The 19,576-nt window shown below is 42.9% G+C and overlaps 1 protein-coding gene across 1 annotated transcript; it reads left to right on the top strand.

Annotated features, from left to right (window-relative positions):
* The first annotated feature begins 6,605 nt into the window (after positions 1-6,605).
* On the top strand, positions 6,606-19,006 carry LOC122816301 (armadillo repeat-containing protein 2-like). The gene is made up of 2 exons (XM_044089033.1): positions 6,606-6,635; positions 16,918-19,006. The coding sequence occupies exons 1-2, from the start codon at positions 6,606-6,608 to the stop codon at positions 19,003-19,005; spliced, it is 2,118 nt and encodes a 705-aa protein (XP_043944968.1). The 3' UTR covers position 19,006.
* The last annotated feature ends 570 nt before the right edge of the window (positions 19,007-19,576 follow it).

Genomic DNA, 19,576 nt, shown 5'->3' with positions numbered 1-19,576 from the left:
TCCCCCAGTAATCCCTGTGGTGCATCCTATAACAGCTTCATGCTGTAGTGTGATATAGAGCTCTGGTAGGGGTTCTATTCCCACACATGGCAGTTATGGATGTTTTGTGTGTGTTTCTATGTCTGTGTATGGAGCAATCTATTTTAGCCTAGCCACACTCACTACAAGTCAAATGCCCTACTTTGGCAATCCTGCTGATGTCATTCATTGTGAAATACACCTTTGGGGAAGAAGTACTCCAGTAATCTCCATGGTACATCCTATAACTGCATAGTGCTGTAGTGTAATAAACTAGTTAGGTAGGAGTTCTAATCACAGATATAACAGGTGTGTGTGTGTGTGTGTGTGTGTGTGTGTGTGTGTGTGTGTGTGTGTGTGTGTGTGTGTGTGTGTGTGTGTGTGTGTGTCTGTGTTTGTAAGTCGTATCCTGTGTGGAGGTGGTTGTGAGTGTGTAACAACTGGACTTATTGTGAAGCGGGTTTTGCATATTTCTTATACAGTGGCCCCAGTATATATCACAATGGTCACTGTACAGGGATAACAGATGTGCAATAGCCAAGAGGTTGGGATGTAAATCCATACCCCTACTTGTGACATCAAGGCCAGGCAAACAAAGTTAGCAACCCACAGAAAACTCTCAACCCATGTCTCATACACACACACACACACACACACACACACACACACACACACACACACACACACACACACACACACTTGCCTAGGCAACATCTGCTATGTTGGTAGTACCCTGCATATTGCCCACTGATAGAAACCATGTTGTGATTGCAGTGGGCTACAGTGGTCATGGCACCCTGTCCATCTCTCAAATAGGCACGTACATGCTGACAGTGCACCTCCACATGTTCCCCACTGGACACCTGCAACACCTGTGGTGCCATCAGATGTGACCCACAAAGGACATACCATGCCTGAAAAACATGCCATGTATGGACAGATGCCACTGACATTAGGGAATGCCAGTATCATACTATCAATGCAGGTGCAGGGTAAACCTGCTGTCCATTAATAGTTCCCAATACATGAGGCCAGGATGGGCACATCTGATGATAACAATCTGTGTACACAACATGGGCCAGACACCCCAGGTACAGTTCCGCTTGTCACTGTACATGCATGTGGGAGGTGTGCACATCCCAGACACCGACCATGTCATGGACTAAGGAACACATACATGGCAAGCAATGCACAGTATTGGCCACATGCAATAGTAACACAGCTGACTGGATGGTGAATGCAATACCCACCTGTGTGGGCAAATCCAGAAACTACACCCCTGATCCACCATGCAGACCATTGTCATGTGGACTGATGCCAAGGGATACTCATCACCTAGCCTTGCATAGCTGTCTGTCACAGTCGACCACTACATACCCGTGAAGCAATGCACCCATGCATGTCAGTACTGGCACCCTGTGTGTGTGTGTGTGTGTGTGTGTGTGTGTGTGTGTGTGTGTGTGTGTGTGTGTGTGTGTGTGTGTGTGTGTGTGTGTGTGTGTGTGTGTGTTGTATGATGCGTATGATCACATTCACACTCACTACAACCCCCATTGACATACTGAAGCATGCTGTCCAATGTCAGACACCTCCACATATGCTTTGCCCTTATAACCTCTGTGTGGTCCCTGTGGTGCATGTGATACCTGCAAAGCAATGTGTTGTGGCAATCTCACTAGTACTGAGTTGTATTCATGGCACTGCCAGATGTGTGTGTTTCCCTGTGAGAATGTGGCTGTGGTGATACTGGCACCTGTTCATATGGACAGGCATGTGTACTACACCTACCATATAGCTACCATATCTCTGTTGCAGATGTCACTCACCATCACATATATGTTTTGAGAGCTCCTCAACATGTAACCTATGTAGCGCATCCAATGACTGCATAGACATGTGATAGCACTACATATATGTCAGGGGTTTGATACACTGTGCTGGTAGGTGTGTGACACAAAATGCTTAAATTGTACTCTCCCACCCCTCCTTGATTTTAATTTGCCTCTGTCTGCCTCTCTCACTCTCTCTCTGGTGGATGTGGAGAGCTACACCTGCTTTGCTTAGGCAGCAGCATGTGTATTTTAAGTGATGCTCATGATCAGCTGATGGCCTCTGCATGAATTGCAGCCCTCCTCTAACTGATTGCATGTGGAACAGCTGTGTTAACATTCCCATTGTATGGAAACACACTCCAGTATCTAGGATCATCTTGTTGGTATTGGGCCTTTTCATTCACTGTGATCAGGAACTCATTCTGTTGTTTGGCAAACAGCATCTCAAATGGATTGGGGATTTACCTCTAACAACATACACTGTGGAAACAAGGCAACACACAGGAGGGGGATGTGCCTGACCTGACTACAGACTGTAAGTGCTGCTATACTGCATGGAGTAATGTTGGTTTAACAGGATGTGTGTGGATATGGCTGTCCTACATGTTTTAATATCTGCCATGTCAGTGCTACATTTATGAGGAAACCCCATCTGTAGGGTCATCTGCAGACTGGGCAGTGTGTGGTGCCTTTTGTTTCATGTGTTACCCACAGAGTACCAATCTGTGAACCGCAGAAGGTAGTGTGAGGATTGCAGTCTGTAGATGGTGACAGCCATGAGAGTTACTGACTTCATATCCCTCATAGGACATATGTTGCAACAAACCCTGTTACAACAGTAAATGTATGAGGTTATCACAGCAACATGTCAATATTGGCCCTGTGTATGTGCCTCCAGCCACAACTCTGTCAATCTTTGTACATATGTCATGCAGTAAGAGGTGCATATCTGCTGTATACCATAATTAGTGTCATCATATCTGATAACTAGCCAGTGAGATATCAGACTGCTACATATGTTATGTATAGAAGGGGATATATTTGATGACATAACCTGGACATTCTGTGGTTGTGTGTACAGTACTGAGGTCTGTGTACATAAGGTGAATGTTGATAGTGTGTGTATTGTCAATATGTACTGTGGCCTGTGTACAGACTGTGGTAGATGTCATTGTTCCTGGTCCCATTCTATCTGATGTTACATGCTGCTCCACTGTATGTTACCCTATCTGCTTACATGTTTTTAGGGCCATACACACACATGTCCCATACCACAGACAGGCATTGGACCTCACTATGTAGTGGCCCAGTATATGTAGGGTTAGTGTGTGAGCGGCACATATGAGGATGGTGTCGAACAGATAGTCCATATACTGTAATATTATGCTAGCTTACTATACATGGCTGTGGCTGTGTTCACATTGACTGTGGTTATTCTTTCACACTGATGTATTGTATTCTGTGCTGTGACATGCCTGTAGAGCCTGCTATATATGCAGGTACATGTGCATTCCTCCATAGGAAATGTAGGCCAGTGTTGAGCCAGTCTGCCTGTAGCCTGCACGGTGCTTTGTTACATGCCTAGGAGCTTAGTGTACTTACCTAGTGGGATGTCATGTCCAGATACTTGCCAGATGTACTGCTGCCAGGCCTCCCTTAACAGTCATGTATGTCATACAGAGCAGTGGGATGATGTACAAATGTATGACAATATCTAGTGGGTAGTATGTGGCCATGGCACCTCTGTACCATCAATTATTATGTGTCAGGACAGACAGGGGTGTGTGAATTCATAACCTATGGGGGCAAATGTATACCAGACGTTACATGTTATACCCATCTACATGGCTGTTAACATCCACATAGTCAGGCTTGGTCCACATGTTGTGCACTAGGGGGTTCTTTGTATACCTCAGGACTGTCCAGAGTGTGCCAGTATGTCCACATATATTGGCCAATATCTCTGCTGTAGTCTACAGGAGGATTACGTGCTAGCAGCAGTACTCTACTATGATCTCTTTAAGACATCTGTCAGTAGCCAATGGCGCACATGTTAAAAGCAGATGTGACCTCCCACACACACCATGTCTGTGAAGACAATCCCTATTACAGTAGCAATAGTCTACAAATATATCTCCTATACACACCTGACATCCCCTTGCACTACGAAGTTAGGACTATAGGGGCTGAGGTAGGGCTACACTCCATGTTCAGTACATAGGGTGAAAATATATGTATATCGACATATATATATATATATATATATATATATATATATATATATATATATATATATCAACACCCAGATATATACATATACAGAGCAATATATGTCTACACATATACATATAGGGATACATATGCACATATACGTATGGATATCTACATATATATATTGACAGTAGTAGGTATATCAGATATATGTATGCACATATAGTTATAGATATCTACATATATACCAACATAACTAGGCATATCTGTGCATATAGGATGTGCATACATATATAGCTATATTGACATATAGTTATATAGACATATACATATATCTATATATATATATGTACATACGAAGAGATGTACACATGGCCATATATATGTTGCACTATACAGATGTGTATACAGACATATGTATGAGTATACATGTGTATGTACATGTAGACATATATAGACCTATTATATGTATACAACCGTATTCCTGTCATGAGTAAACTCACGGTTGTGTATACCATCCCAGATGTATCTCACCATATGTATCTGCTATGTGCACATTATGATAAAACAACATATGTGATGCAATAGTCATATTAATAACAAGGACTACACAATTCAGGAACTAAAGGCAATTGTTCAATACTACTCAATATGTGTATTGACAGCTATATTGGTAAAACAACAGCTGTCTTCACAGTGGTCATGGTGTAGTGGTTAAGTGTTGTTACTTCAGTGTACAGGGTCCCGGGTTCAAGGGCTGTTCATTTTCTTGCTGGGCAGAACAAGGGCTGTCAGAGACAGTGTGGTTAAGGCAGTTTTGAGCAGCTTTAAGCGGGTTTGCACAAAGCTAAGCAGTGCTGAGCTATGGGTAAACGTACGGGCACTTACACAGTGTAGGCTTTGCTTACCAGTGTGCAAATCAGCTCAGCTGTTATATTGCAGCAATGTTGATACTTGCTAAGCATGGCTTAGCCCTGGTAACCAGGTCACATCACTCAGTCTAATAATCTTTAATAAGTGTATGTAATGCCATATACAATACATGCGACTATGTGCTTTCATTACTGTAGCAAGGGGTGTGAGTGTCATGTGTGGGACACAGACATATATGAGGCCTGTACAGCACTGTTATCCATGTGAATGTGTTACATACAGGTGTAGTAGCCCATGGTACCTGCTGTCACACTGGCATGTAGTGTATCATGGCAGTAGTACTGTCTAAAGTGCTAACCCAGGCAAGAGCAGAGTGCTAAATGTAGTACTGACAATATGCACACCTGTGGGCATAGCTGGACACCGAGGCCTCCCTGTTGTATCCCTGGTATGTGAGCTGTGTCACAGTATATACCCCTTACTGGGTAATGATCCATCATGTGGAATGTAACTGTAGACTACTGTCTGTACACCATATGTTAGTGATGGCTTCTGACATGTAGTTATGGCATACATATTGTTGTCAGACGTCTATCGATCAACACACTCATGCTACTGCATAGCTACTTGCCAAGCTGATGACTGTCAGTCCCTGTACAGATGTGCAGATGGCAGGTATCCAGCTGGGATATGTACAGCTAACCTAAGCTTGATTGACACTGACATGTCTGCCTAGCTGTGTAAGAACTGGCACATATAGGAGATGTCACCCTGTATGCACCACATGTCATGGGTACCTCAAAAACACTACCACAGTCAGCAGAACATGCTTGGGTACAGGTCTCCATCACAGACACTAACCATATGTTGTAATGCATGTTGCGTACATGTAAACTTGATCACTTCAGTGGCCACGTGCAGGAGACACCTGGAGGATTGGGTGATGCATGTCATTCTCACACTGAGGGTCACCACAGTAGTGTCTGCCGATAGATTGCCTGCTGCCAACTGGCAGGTGGCAGGATACCACTGTACACACAACCCCTACACAACCCATCTCTCCTTGGACAATAGTTAGGTACACAGCTATGACCACCTCCAGTGATGCACCCCTGTACTGACACATGTGTACATGTGCATGACTGAATATAGCAGTGTCTGTGTGTTAGCATACCTGTACTTCGGAATTCCATGAGGGCCTTCACAACCAATGCAACACCCATTGCCATAGTCAGTTGTGGCTGCTGCTGTATGGGACATTACATGTACCCTGTTAAGCTCACCCCCATACCGGCTACACGAGCCTTGCAGTACCAGCACAACAGTGTTTTACAAATGGGTTGATGGGCATTGGATACCCATTGTATTCTGGCATGGGTGTGTAGTTGTGCATGCCCGTATATCTGTAGGGTACAGCATTCCAAGGCCACATACTCCTATTACAATACCCATTGCCACACAGTAGTACAGTTAGTGTTGTTGTTGCCCATAGGTGAGGCATGACATTGCAACACCCTACTAAGCATGTGGCATGTGCATTAGATGCATATCCCTGTAGTATACCCCAATAGTGGTACTACAGGGATATGCATCTAATCAATCAATAATGAATTACAAGAATTTAAAATTTTGTGCAATCAATCTACTGAATTTTTGAGATTTGATTTGAAAATGTCTGATTCATTTATTGACTTTTTAGATGTATGTATTATGATAACTGAAGATGGTTTGGATTCCTGTATTTATAAAAAGGATGTACTAACAAATACCTTCACAAAAATAGCATGCATGCCAAGCATGTCTTTAAAGGTGTAGCTAAAAGCCAATACATAAGGGCTAGTAGACTGAATACAAAACTGGACTTATGCATTGAGCAAATGAATGAAATGACTAATGACTTTGTTATGTAAGGCTATGATATTAATGAACTGACTTGCACTAAAGATAATGTCATCTCACTGGGATAGTAAAGCAGGGCCATTTTTTTCACAACCTAGGGATATACATGATCAGGATGTATCTAATAAATTACAACCATTAAGATATACTATGTCGTACAGTAGAGTCCATGAGGATATACAGTATATTATTAAGGAAAACTGAGACATTCTTAAAACTATTCAATGATGTGAAAGGCGGTTACCTAATGTACCTATGCTTGATTACAAAAATTGTAGCAATTTAAAGCAGCGTCTATGTTATAAAGATTTTTCTTTAAACAGACCGAAAGGTATTAAATTTTAAAAGAAAGGGATTGTCCCATGTTATAATTGTTCCTGCTGTGCTAATATATGTCAACTGAATGAATTTATACATCCCTCTAGTAAAAGGAAATATAAATTTAACTGTACTGCCACATGTAATACTACTATGATTGTTTATCTAGCGACTTGTACTATCTGTCCAGCATTCTACATAGGTAAATGCTCCAGAAGGCTGCGAGATAGAATTCTGGAACATAAATCCGAGATACATAGGAAAGTTGAGACTAACTCCCTAGCACAACATGTACAAGAAAAGGATATTTCCCATCAGTTTGTATTTAGAGTCATTGAATACTTCAAGCCTAGCCTAAGACGTGGTGATATTATTAATAGACTTGATGTAAAGGAATATGAATGGATTGTTCGTATGCAGGCAGACACCTGCCCTGAGAAGCTAGCAACAAAAATTGCCTGATGTTATATATTTATATGTTTTGTTTGTATATGCATCATATATATATATATATATATATATATATATATATATATATATATATATACACACATTTAAAAATGTATATATATGTATTATTTTTAAATATATATTTTATGACCTATGATGGTATTAAATATGTTCTGATATATGTGTGAGAATATCTTCTTAAATATAAATCGAAGACTGCTGGTATAATTTTATTTTAAAAGGATGGCTGTGTCATGTGATTATTTTTAAACTTGTATAAAGTGATTGTTGGATTTAATTGTTTTTTAAACACTGAAGAATGACTTTTATGTCTGAAATCTCTGTTCTTTAATATTAAAACTTTATTGTGCCTGTGGATTAGTGCCTTTGCTTTTTTGCCTTGAACTGTTTTTGACACTTTTCACTTAACCAGCTTTGCTTACTTTGGACTTTTTTATTTGTTTGCTGGGTATGGCAGAGTGTCATCATGGGTTTCAGGGAGTACAATATCCACTGGTGGATGTGGGTGCTGTGTACACTGTTGTCAAAGGAAAAATATACTTTAAAAAATTATCAATACATGGTAGGTTCAGGTTAAGGCACTTTAATCTTGCAGCAAGGAGACAAAAGTGCTAATACAGAGTTTGTCTAACTAGAATCAGGAAATGCAGGCATTTTTATACATTTTCTAATAAGACATTGCCTACCAAGCTGACGTAGTAAATCACAAGTTTTAATATCATCATTTCGTAGTGCTTGTTTATATGATTTTCTGCTTGTACTATCAATTTTTGTGAGAAACTTCCTAAGAAAAACAACATGGCCTTGGCTACCACCGGTTAGATATATGCAATGTTACCATTCAAGGTACTATGGCTAATTTGAGCACAAAGTAAGTATAGATTGCAGTTAATTTCTCCAACAGTCCTTTGTCTATGTTATCTCTAACTTCTGCAGCTGTGCGTGTTCTCATACTTTGAACAGAGCTAATTGTTCAAAATCATTACATTACAGTATATAGCATTGTTCATTCATTGCTTCCTGACCTAGCAGATAATCACCTGCTTTTCAAGTACATTTCCAAAAGGCATAAACATGAAAACTGCTGTGCTAGCAATTACTAGGTCAGTGGGCATCTTGCAAGTTTCAGAAAGCACACTGCAGTTTCAAAAGCATCTTTTAGTCTCATATGAAATTCAGCTGTATATAAAATAGTGCATATAAAATAGAATGAAAACGTGTTAACTCATTTAGTTTTTAATTGGCACTAAGCACACACATTAATACATATTTTTCTGACAACTGTCATTACACCAAGGTACACCTGGTATATGTCCCATGAACCACGTTATGGTTACCACTGTCACCATCACCCATACAGGTAACTGATACCACAATCCAAGCCAGTTATGCATGTGCTGTGTGCAGCCTACCTGTAACACATTGGACACACAGTCAAGTTAGTTAGCAGCGATAGGCCCTGGTATCTCGGATGTGTGTCTGGCTGTTATGTGTCTGTTAATGTGTATATGATGGTATGTCACACTACGTGTTGTCCATATACATGCTTTACATCCACCATCCAACATCTGGGGATGTTCTGCATGTAACATGTAACCTGGGACACACCTCACCCTAAACACTGTGTGGTGTGTGCAGTGTAAGCCACACACTTCAGTATCACTACATAGCTTGGTAGGGGTCTATTCCCAGTGTTGACAAGTAACAGTATACATGTATGTGGATGGGTCTACATTAGGTTGCAAGGTATACATGCCTTAGTGGGTCACCTACCCATGTGGCACAGGCAATAACCATTTTAGTAACCTGTGACATGTATTCAACTGTGCCCCAGATATGTCACAGCCATGGTGTCACCACAGTGCCATACCCCATTGTGGAATATGACTGCAGACCATCCTCGTGCTGACACATGTGCACCTGCAACACAAATGGATAACATTATAGGGACCGCAATCAACCAGTGTTACTAACAGCTATAATGCATCATTGCTGGACGACTATACTACATGCCCTTTATGCATTACACTTTACTCCTTACAACATGTTACACTGCAGTACTGTGGTGCACTGTAGTACAGTCATGTGTGCATCAGAACCATATTAGCCTGTCCCTGCATTGATGGTATGGATGACCAGGGATGTGGCACAGGTATCATCATATACACAGGGCATCCTTGTGCTGACACATGCACACCTACAACACAAATGGATAACAATATAGAGAACACAACCAACCAGTGTTACTAACAGCTATAAGTAATCATTGCTGGATGGCTACACTACCTGCCATATATGCATTACACTATACTCCTTACAACATGTTACACTGCAGTACGGTGTTACACTGTAGTACAGTCACCATGTGCATCAGAACCATGTTAGACTGTCCTTGCATTGATGGTATGGATGACAGGGATGTGGCACAGGTATCATCATATTCACAGCATGTGATGTTGGTTTGCCAGAGGCCGAGGTTGGGCCATACATTTGACACCATGCATGTGGGTGAGGGGGTGTGCTGTGGTGAGCTGGGCATGGTGATGGGGTGTTTGTAGGTATGGGGTTGCCCTAGGTCTGTTTGCTTAGTGTGTGGGTATGCATGCACACAGTTCTGCCATGTGGCTGCCCTACACAGGTGTTTACGGACAGCTGCAGAACATACCTGGCAGGGTGTGCAGTTCACTGCCTCTGGCCATGGACATGTGGACTGTGCCTACCAGGGGTTCCATGGGCACATCCAGGTACAGGCCTCGATGTGCCACTCTCACCTGACAACGACAAATGTCCGCTGGTGCCAGGTCCCTCCTGGGAATGGTCAGGACCACGTGCTCATGACCTGCTGTGGTATGGTGTGGACAGCACCCACCCCACTGTGCCGGGGCTCGCACTGCCACTATGGGAGCCCCTTGGTGTCCTAGCACATCCACGCTGACTACCAGCTGTTGGCATTGCTGACCTACGTCCATGCGGCCATCACCATACTCCCACCACATGTTCAAGCACAGACAGACCACGGTCGATGAGGGCCATCAACTCACCAGACCATCTATCCATGAACTCAGTTAATCCATGGATCACACCAGCCAGTTCACGGGCGTTGTCATTTGCAGATGTGAGAGCAGCCCTCTGCAGCCTCAGGCCCTGTCTGTGGTAGTGTTCTATACGTCCTTGCACTGCAATGACAGCCTGAAACATGCACCTGCTGGTACCAGCTATGTCACCTCTGCCAGGGTCATGATGTACAGTGGCCCTACTATGAGCACCATGGGACATCTGCCTATGTGGTGCCCTGCCGGACATCCAGCTATGCCTGCTGTGACTGGACAGGACACAGCAGGCATGGTTAGCATACTTTCCTGTGCACTGCCACTGAACACCAGCTGTCCCTCTGCTATGGCCACTGGTGATGGGGTGTGTATAGGCACTGAAACTGTGTGCGGGGTTGGGGTGGCTAAAAGGGGGATGTCAAATGTTGGTGCAGTGTCAGCCCCTGACAACCCCACCTGTGCCTCAACATTACTATCATCATCTTTGGTGTCTGTATGGACAACAACATCAGATTGCATGCAGTTGGGGACCCTGACTCACCTCGCCACCTGTGGGGGAAAACAATAAACACACTTTGAAACCTGTACAGCATTGCCTAACAGTACACACACACACACACACACACACACACACACCTCCATAATACCTACCTGTCCATGGCTTTACAGACAGTCCCATGTATATGTCCATCTGGTACGCCATCCTGCATCACACTTGTTAACATACACACATTGAAATCCCTCATTAACATAGCAATCCTCTAAATGCCTACACAAGCGGTCACAACACAAGGCCTGTTGCTACTTTACCAGCCTGACCTGTGTGTAGTGGTTTTACATAGCTTCGCTGCTGTCATTCGGTATGCACCCTCTGTATGTCCAGACATGATGAGCATGGCACCTATATGTGTGGGCTACTATGTTATATCTATAATATCATGCACTGGTGTGTCATGTGTATGTAATGCTCAGTACATATGAGATATTCTGCTCCTTCAGCCTATCATATGACAACTGTAATATATGGATACAGTCCCTGATGTTGACTCGTACTTCCCGAATGCAACTGTCGTGCTGTATATGTGAGTTGTAGGACCTCACTGCTGTATGCGATATTAGTGTTGTACCTGGTGTCTATCTTCCCTCTGGATGCCTGTTCCATGCTACAGACCATATTATACTCTCAGCTGTCCTGTGATTACACACATGACAGGTATTCCTAGTGTGTAATGTAGCAGTCCATGTACATGTACTGCATGATCTCAGAGGGATGTACTGCTGTATGAACACCCCACTATCACACATGTGCATGCATGGCCAGCCACACAAACACACACACACACACACACACACACACACACACACACACACACACACACACACACACAGACACACACAGGTGAGGTTGCACAATGAAAGTAAACACAGTCCTCCTATTACCCCTCTGTTAACATGCATAACATATGGTACCTGACAGCATGCAGTGCAGCTATAGTCAATCCATGCTGGCAACAGTATACATGTGTGTGATGGATATGCTGTGTCACTAGGTAAAGCCCCTTCCCCTGGATACCACTGCACCCATGAACACGGTATTTCTGTGCACCTGTTCTGCATCCTGCCATGTACTGTGCACCACACCTCACAGGTCTATGGCCCATTGCTGAATGTGTACTACTATGTCAGTTATGTCAGCTTTAATGCTTACAGCCCCTATGTTTTCCAGCAACACATACCTGGTATGATATGTGGACAGATGTCATTTGTCAATGCCTGATGTCTGATGCACAACTCTCAACATCAGCGGACCATGTATGACCAATCCAGTACTCTTACACTGACTACCATCAGAGCATATCTGGCTATGGAGGGTGTACACACCTTGATTGATTTGATGCACCCATCCTTGATCTGCCATGGGACCACATCACCACATATCTTAGCAGTACACAAGCCCGATATGTGATATATGTCCTGTACTTTCACATGCAGTGTCTACTGATTGTGTTAGGTGTGCGGCTGCTGACTGCAATACATACACACTGTGTGGCCATATGTGTGCACACCCTTATCATGACAGTTTATCGCAACTCTTGTTGTGTGTACTACAGCAGTCACTACTCCTGGCAGGAGTATACCAGCTTGGGCCAATCTGCATTTGCCAGTGTATGTTCAGTCTGCCTTACACATGTCCCCCTATTCTGCATGATTGCAAGGTCTACTCATGTGCACATCCCATGGTGTTCATACACTGCCATCACTATTGCTGTGGGGGAAGGATTAAGGCTGCCACAAGTCCTGAACCTGACTATGTGCATATAGAGCCATTCCTAGCATCCTTAGGATCCCTGCTGCAGTGCACTGGTGTGTCATGCTGACACCCTCCTCCTTCAGCCTTTATGCAGTTGCATGACAAGTATGCCCTACACATGTGTGTCACTTTACAGTGTCCCATATACTGAACACCACATGTTACAACATAGACCCAGCTGATAATGTGGACTACTGTAATGCCTTATGCCATAGTGTATTTCTCCAGCAGTTGCCATTGTCCTACAGGTATATACACTGGTTTTGCACTGTATATGGGTGTTGTTCCGAACATGTCCCTACTGTAGGCTGTCTCCCACCATTATGTTACTCCCTGTGGACAAATTCCATAATGACAGGATGTTAGTTATCATGCAGGTGTCTGACATACCCTTCCAATACCCCATCATGGTCACCCCTGTGATGCCATTTATTTCACAGCAACAATACGTGCACATGTACAGCATGCATTCAGGTTAGGTGTGTTAGATGTGTGCATGGAATATACCATTGCCATTACATGCCCAGTGTGTTGGCAAGCATCTACATAAACCATACTCACCAGCTACATGCTGCTGCCTTGGTGGTATCCCGAAGGGATCTACATAAGAGGGTGAGAGATGCAATGCCAGTGGCTACACCTGTGGCAGTGCTTCAGGGTGGGTGCAGTATTACAATACATCAATAGTACATTTCCACAATACTACCATGTCTGGACATCTGTTTATCACTACAATGCAGCAACACAATATATATATGACATGTCAGACATGCATGATCTACATGTACGATGCAGATGTATACTCAGCAGTGGTCTACTGATGTGCCCTGTGTCCTTACCTGCATGCTCCTCAGCCAGTGTGTGGGTGCCACCCACCACCATGAAGGTGTCAAGCAGTTGGTGGCTAGCCAGACAGGCAGGTGCCATGAGGCTGGCCCGGAGCTCAATGGCATAGCCCCCCCTTGGCAAGCTGATCCCCCCAGACTGCAGCAGCACACCAACGGGCATTGCGAAGCAGGTCAGTACAATGATGCCAGACCTGTTCATAATTGCAGTTGTGCAGTCTAACATCATTGACCCTGTGGACTAGGTCGTTCCACAGGGTGGTCCACTCCTGCTGTTCATTGGCAGCCCTGCCAAACAGCACTGGGTAGTGCTTGATCAGGGTTGTGATAAACACATCATTCTCAGCTGTCAAACAGGTAGGCAAGCGTGTGCATGTGACATCTTGGCTGAAAAACATAAAGATGGAAACAGGTCTAAGCAACTCATACAGCAAGGTTACCACAGTTCATAATACACATCTCTTTCACCCCCCCCACCATATAAGCTTCAACAAACTGTACACACAACTCATTAGGTATGGCTACAGCATACCTACCAGTGGGACAGATATTGTATTGTACCACACTTTCTGCTATGTGATTGTAGCCATGTTCCTTGTGTGGATACTATCATTGCTGGCCTGTTACAGACTATTCACCTCCATGCCATTGTCAGGGCCACTATGGTTCCATATATGCCTGTGGTATGACTACTTTGTGATTGCTGCACATCTGACTTTCTTTGTTATTGGAGATATCTATGCATGCTGTTGGACATGTTCCGGGATTGTGTAGACTATTACTACCAACATATGTTCTATAACAGTGACACAATAACATGTATATGTACTATTGGCCAGCAGACCCACCTCTCCAAACCCATCTGCCCATGTTACCTGGACACATCACATGTGTGGCCCAACCTGGGGCCTCTTCATATACTGGTTCAGAAATACCATCAGGTGGAACCAATCCAGGGGATGTTGTCCCCCCCGGGTGCATACACAAACATGTTCCTGTCCCTTGAGGTCAGGTCCAGGGTGTGTTCCATACCGGGCTCCACAGACACATGTGGGATGGGATACATCACTCTGAGGCACCCAGTTCACATTCACACTGCCAACATGCTCCTCCGGCTCAGCCTCCAGGCCAGGCACCTTCAGGACGTGGACTGCTGTTGTGAGTTGCAGTGGGTAGCAGGCTTGTTCCCATTGCGTCCATATTGGGACCCATGGGACATCCATATTATAGACCACACACACCATCTAGGGTGTTTACCCACCATGTGTCACATTCCACCCCTGTAGACTGTCCTCTGTAGCTATCAACCCTGACCACCTCCACAACTATACCTGCCATACTTCCCCATATTCCCATTGCATACTTCACAGGCAAGGGCAATGTGGTCCCAACAAGGGATTAACATGTGACATACCTGTTCATGTTGCACACACTGCCAGCTGTAGATATATGTGTGTATTGCTATGTGTGCTGTTGCCTCGCATGCATCACTGTGGTAGTAATATAGGGGACATGTATTTACATACATATATGTTTGTGTGCATTTGTATATATATAGACATGTGCGTATAGGTATATATCTATATATGTGCAGATATATGTGATGTATATATGTGCTCATATATATGTCTACACATGGGTATCTGTATATTTGTGGACATACACATATGCATACCTATATGTGGGGTACATTCAGACATCAGGTCCACAATCACACAACTCCTTTCTGCATAGCTGCACTGTTCTGCCTTGCTACAACACAGACAGGTGCCACATACGGACATGGCCTGACATTAGGTGGGTATATGTAGGACCAGATTGCAGAGAACCCTATTACACAACTATGGCATTCCTGAATGCTACGTTACAGATTAACCTGAGTATCCTGCAGGGGGTGGGCTGTGGGTTCCACATGTCCATCATAATGGCATTACTTCCACCACCAGCTATTGGCCACGTAATATACATACTTCCCATTACACAACACACTATGATGGCTTACATCTTGTTAGTCAGTGCTGATCTGCACAATTGATGGCTATGGCCCACTACCCACAGGGACATACACTATTGTCCATAGCAGTTGTTCAGATGAACGTCATTACAACAACATCTGATGGCACATATAAATCATTCCACATCATATATCTTATTATTATGGACCAGGTACTACATTCAATTACATGCATATATACTTCACATACCTGTTGTGGGAATGATGTCAGTTCTGGATAGTTTGCTGGATGTTAGAATGGTTTGACCTTCATTTGGTGTTTACTTTGCCTTTGCCTTAGGCTTTTTGTTTTGTTTTGTTTTTTTCTTTCTCTCTTTCTCTTTCACTTTCTCTTTCTCTCTCACTCTCTCTCTCAGTCTCTCTCTAGTAAATGGACTGAGCTGCTTTGAAAAGATTGCAGCATGGCTTTAGTAGGTGGTGCACATGATCAGGTGATGGCCTCTGCACCAGTCTGTGTCCTCCACTTGTTAACTGCATGCAGCTTGCTGTATAGTACTTCCAATTGCCACTGTCATGGCAACCAACTACTATAAATCCCTACATCATGTGGGCGTGGTCCCTTTACCTTTCCTGTGTGGTGGACATCCTTCCTGTCTGTGCGCATCAGTGTTACAGACAGCAGGTAGTAATACCTCTTACAGGAGAACCTGCACACTCAGGCCAGCTACATATTTGTAGGAGGTTCCAGAACTACAGACAGAGTGTGAGTAGAGTTGTGGTATGCTTTGTATAGTACTGGTGTTACAGGGTTTGTGTGTACGTACTAGTTTACCTTGGAATGCAGTCTGTCTGTATAGCTCTCAACTGTGGGCCTATTCTCTTGATGGCTAGAGGTGTGCCTATTATGTTTTGTCTGTCCACCACACAGATCCTATGTCAGATATTTCGCTGGCAGAGTGTGTGTGTTGAGAGCTATCAGTACATGGCTACATCTATTTATGTTTCTAACCTCAAATCCCTGACTAAGGGTATGTTTCAGACTATCCTGTAACACCAGCGAATTGCTTAGTGTATGACAACAGTTTTCCACATATGGGCCCGTGTTCCAGCCTCTGTCCTCCGCCTACATACCAAGCTTTGCACACCTCAAAATCAGACAAAAGAACACAGGCCAACATCTTCCAGCAATGTTGTAGGTTCAGAAATTGAGAAAGGCATCTTGCCTAAAAGAAGTTCATCATCATCAGCTCTGTTAAATCTCAGAAATGAAAGTGAGCAAACTGAAAGGAGTGGACCTACTTTGTGTCCTAGCAATGGCTCGGAGAATAAAAACAAAGACAGATCAGGTTCAGGTAATGGATCAAGAACAAGTGATGATGAAACAGAGGAAGAGGCATATTACTGGAACACAGAAATCCTGCCTATTCTGAATATAATAGAAAAAGCAGACAATGATACCGATGTGGATTGTCTCTGTAAAGCTTGCATCAGGCTCTATAAGTCACTAGAAAATGGGAACATGCTTGGAAGGAACTGCAAACAGAGGGCAATTCTTTTGAAAATCCTGTATAAACTGGTAGATGTTGGTTCAGACCAACTCAGTTTGCTTCTGGTCAAGCTAATTTTAGCACTCAGAGTAACTGGAAAGAACCTTCTAGATGTCTGCAAGCTCATCTTTAAAATTAGCAGGTGTGAGAACAATGACGTCCTTTTTCAAACTGAGAACATATTAGATTCGTTGCTGGATGTTCTTAAATTTGAAGATATGTTGTCAAACAGCGAGGCACTTTTATACTGCTTGGGTGCAATCAAGTTTCTTTCGGGGAATGCAAATCTTATCAAGTACATGCTTAATGAGAACTTATTAGAAACACTGGTGCAGCTAATGAAGCACATCAGTAATACTGATAAAGAAAGTGACAGTCTCCTTCCCATTTCTGGGAATTTGTTAGTCCAGCTCACTGCTATTTTAAGAAATATAGCTGATTTGTCACAATCAAGACCAAGATTCTTACTCAGTGGTGCTCTTTCTGAACTGTGTGTAATACTGGAACAATACATTGCTGATAAAGATGTTTGCACTAATGTTGCCAGGATATTAAGCAAACTCTCATCCTACAATGATTGCTGTACAGCGTTGGCTGACTGTCCTAGATGTTTCAGCATATTCTTGGCAGTACTGAATAAGCACCAAAAGAAGCAGGACTTGGTTGTACGGATAGTATTCACTTTGGGTAATCTGACAGCGAAGAACAATCATGCCCGGGAGCAGTTTTATATGGAGGATGGAGCCATTAGCACTCTGTTATCTTTGTTCCAAATTTACTATGAGCTGGACTGCTGTATGAAAAGTGCTTCAGGAAGAAGTGAAAGTGCTGAAGAGGTTAATAGCAGGCATCCAAAACACCCAACTGATGTAGAGGATGTTTTTATCAAATTAATAAGGGTGCTTGCAAATATATCAATTCATCCTAGCTTAGGCACTGTACTTTCCACTAACCAGAACTGTGTGGATTTGCTCATAAAAGTATTAGAGTACAAGCAAATTGATGAATGTGAGGAGTTGGTGATTAATGCTGCAGCTGCCATCAACAATCTGTCCTACTATCAAACAAAACATTCAGCAGTCAGAAGCAGGCAACTACGGATCTCTGAATTGCTTCTGAGGTTACTGCTGAGCAATAATATGGAAGGAATCCTAGAAGCTGCACGAGTTTTTGGCAATCTATCCCAGACGAAAGAGATACGAGATTTCGTTGTAGCAAAAAATGTATACAAATTCATGATTGCACTACTCGATTCAAAAAATCCTGATGTCTGCTTCTCTGCCTGTGGAGTTCTCATAAATTTGACAGTAGACAACAATAAGCGAACTATCCTGAGGGAAGAAGGAGGAATTAAGAAATTAATTGACTGCTTACAAGACTTTGGGCCCTCAGACTGGCAGCTTGCTAGCCTGGTCTGCAAAACTCTGTGGAACTACATTGAGAAGATTACAAGTGCTGCCTTGTGTTTTGGAAACAAAGAGACTGAAAAGCTAATTGAACTTCTCACAACATACTTAGAAGAAGAACTAGCATTGGATAACAGTTTGGACAAAGATTTACGAGCATACCACAAAGTCTGTTGGGAATCAGAGTTTATCCCAGTAGCCAGCCAACTTCTGACTAGAGTTCAGAGTCATGATACATTGTTGGAGCCCCTGTCTGTTCCTAGTCAGTAAGGGTTTATACCGCTTTTTTTAGAATGGCACAAGCAACATATATATATATATATATATATATATATATATATATATATATATATATATATATATATATATATATTAAGGGGACAGCAGTAACATTTCATAGCATAACTAAGCAAGTCGGTCTATCTGCCAGCTGCTACATAATGTATACACATTCCTATTTTGGAAGCAATGTGGAATGAGCTGCAATTTTCCTTATTATATAGTTATTTTTATAACTTCATAAATAAAATGGTTTATTGATTTGATATCAAATTTATAAACTAAAAATGGCTGTAATGTAAACAACTTGAAATTATTTCTGAATTTTAATAAAACTTCACTGCACTGAAAAAAAAAAAAAAAAAAAAAGTTATGGCTAGGCTTGTATAGGCCCTAGGGCTGATAGCCTAGTACCAACCTATGAACCTATGAACCTATGACATGCTGTCAGGAGTTGTTCCGTAGTGGTCTGTGAGTATGTCATGCTGCCATTCCTTCCATCAGTCCACTGCTGTTGTATCCCCCACACATACAGTAGGGCTGGGGCCATATATGTGTGGGC

Source organism: Protopterus annectens, chromosome 12.part0, assembly GCF_019279795.1.
Source record: "Protopterus annectens isolate FY-2018-M chromosome 12.part0, PAN1.0, whole genome shotgun sequence".
In the NCBI taxonomy this organism is placed as follows: Eukaryota; Metazoa; Chordata; order Ceratodontiformes; family Protopteridae; genus Protopterus; species Protopterus annectens.
This window is presented reverse-complemented; position numbering and strand designations above follow the sequence as displayed.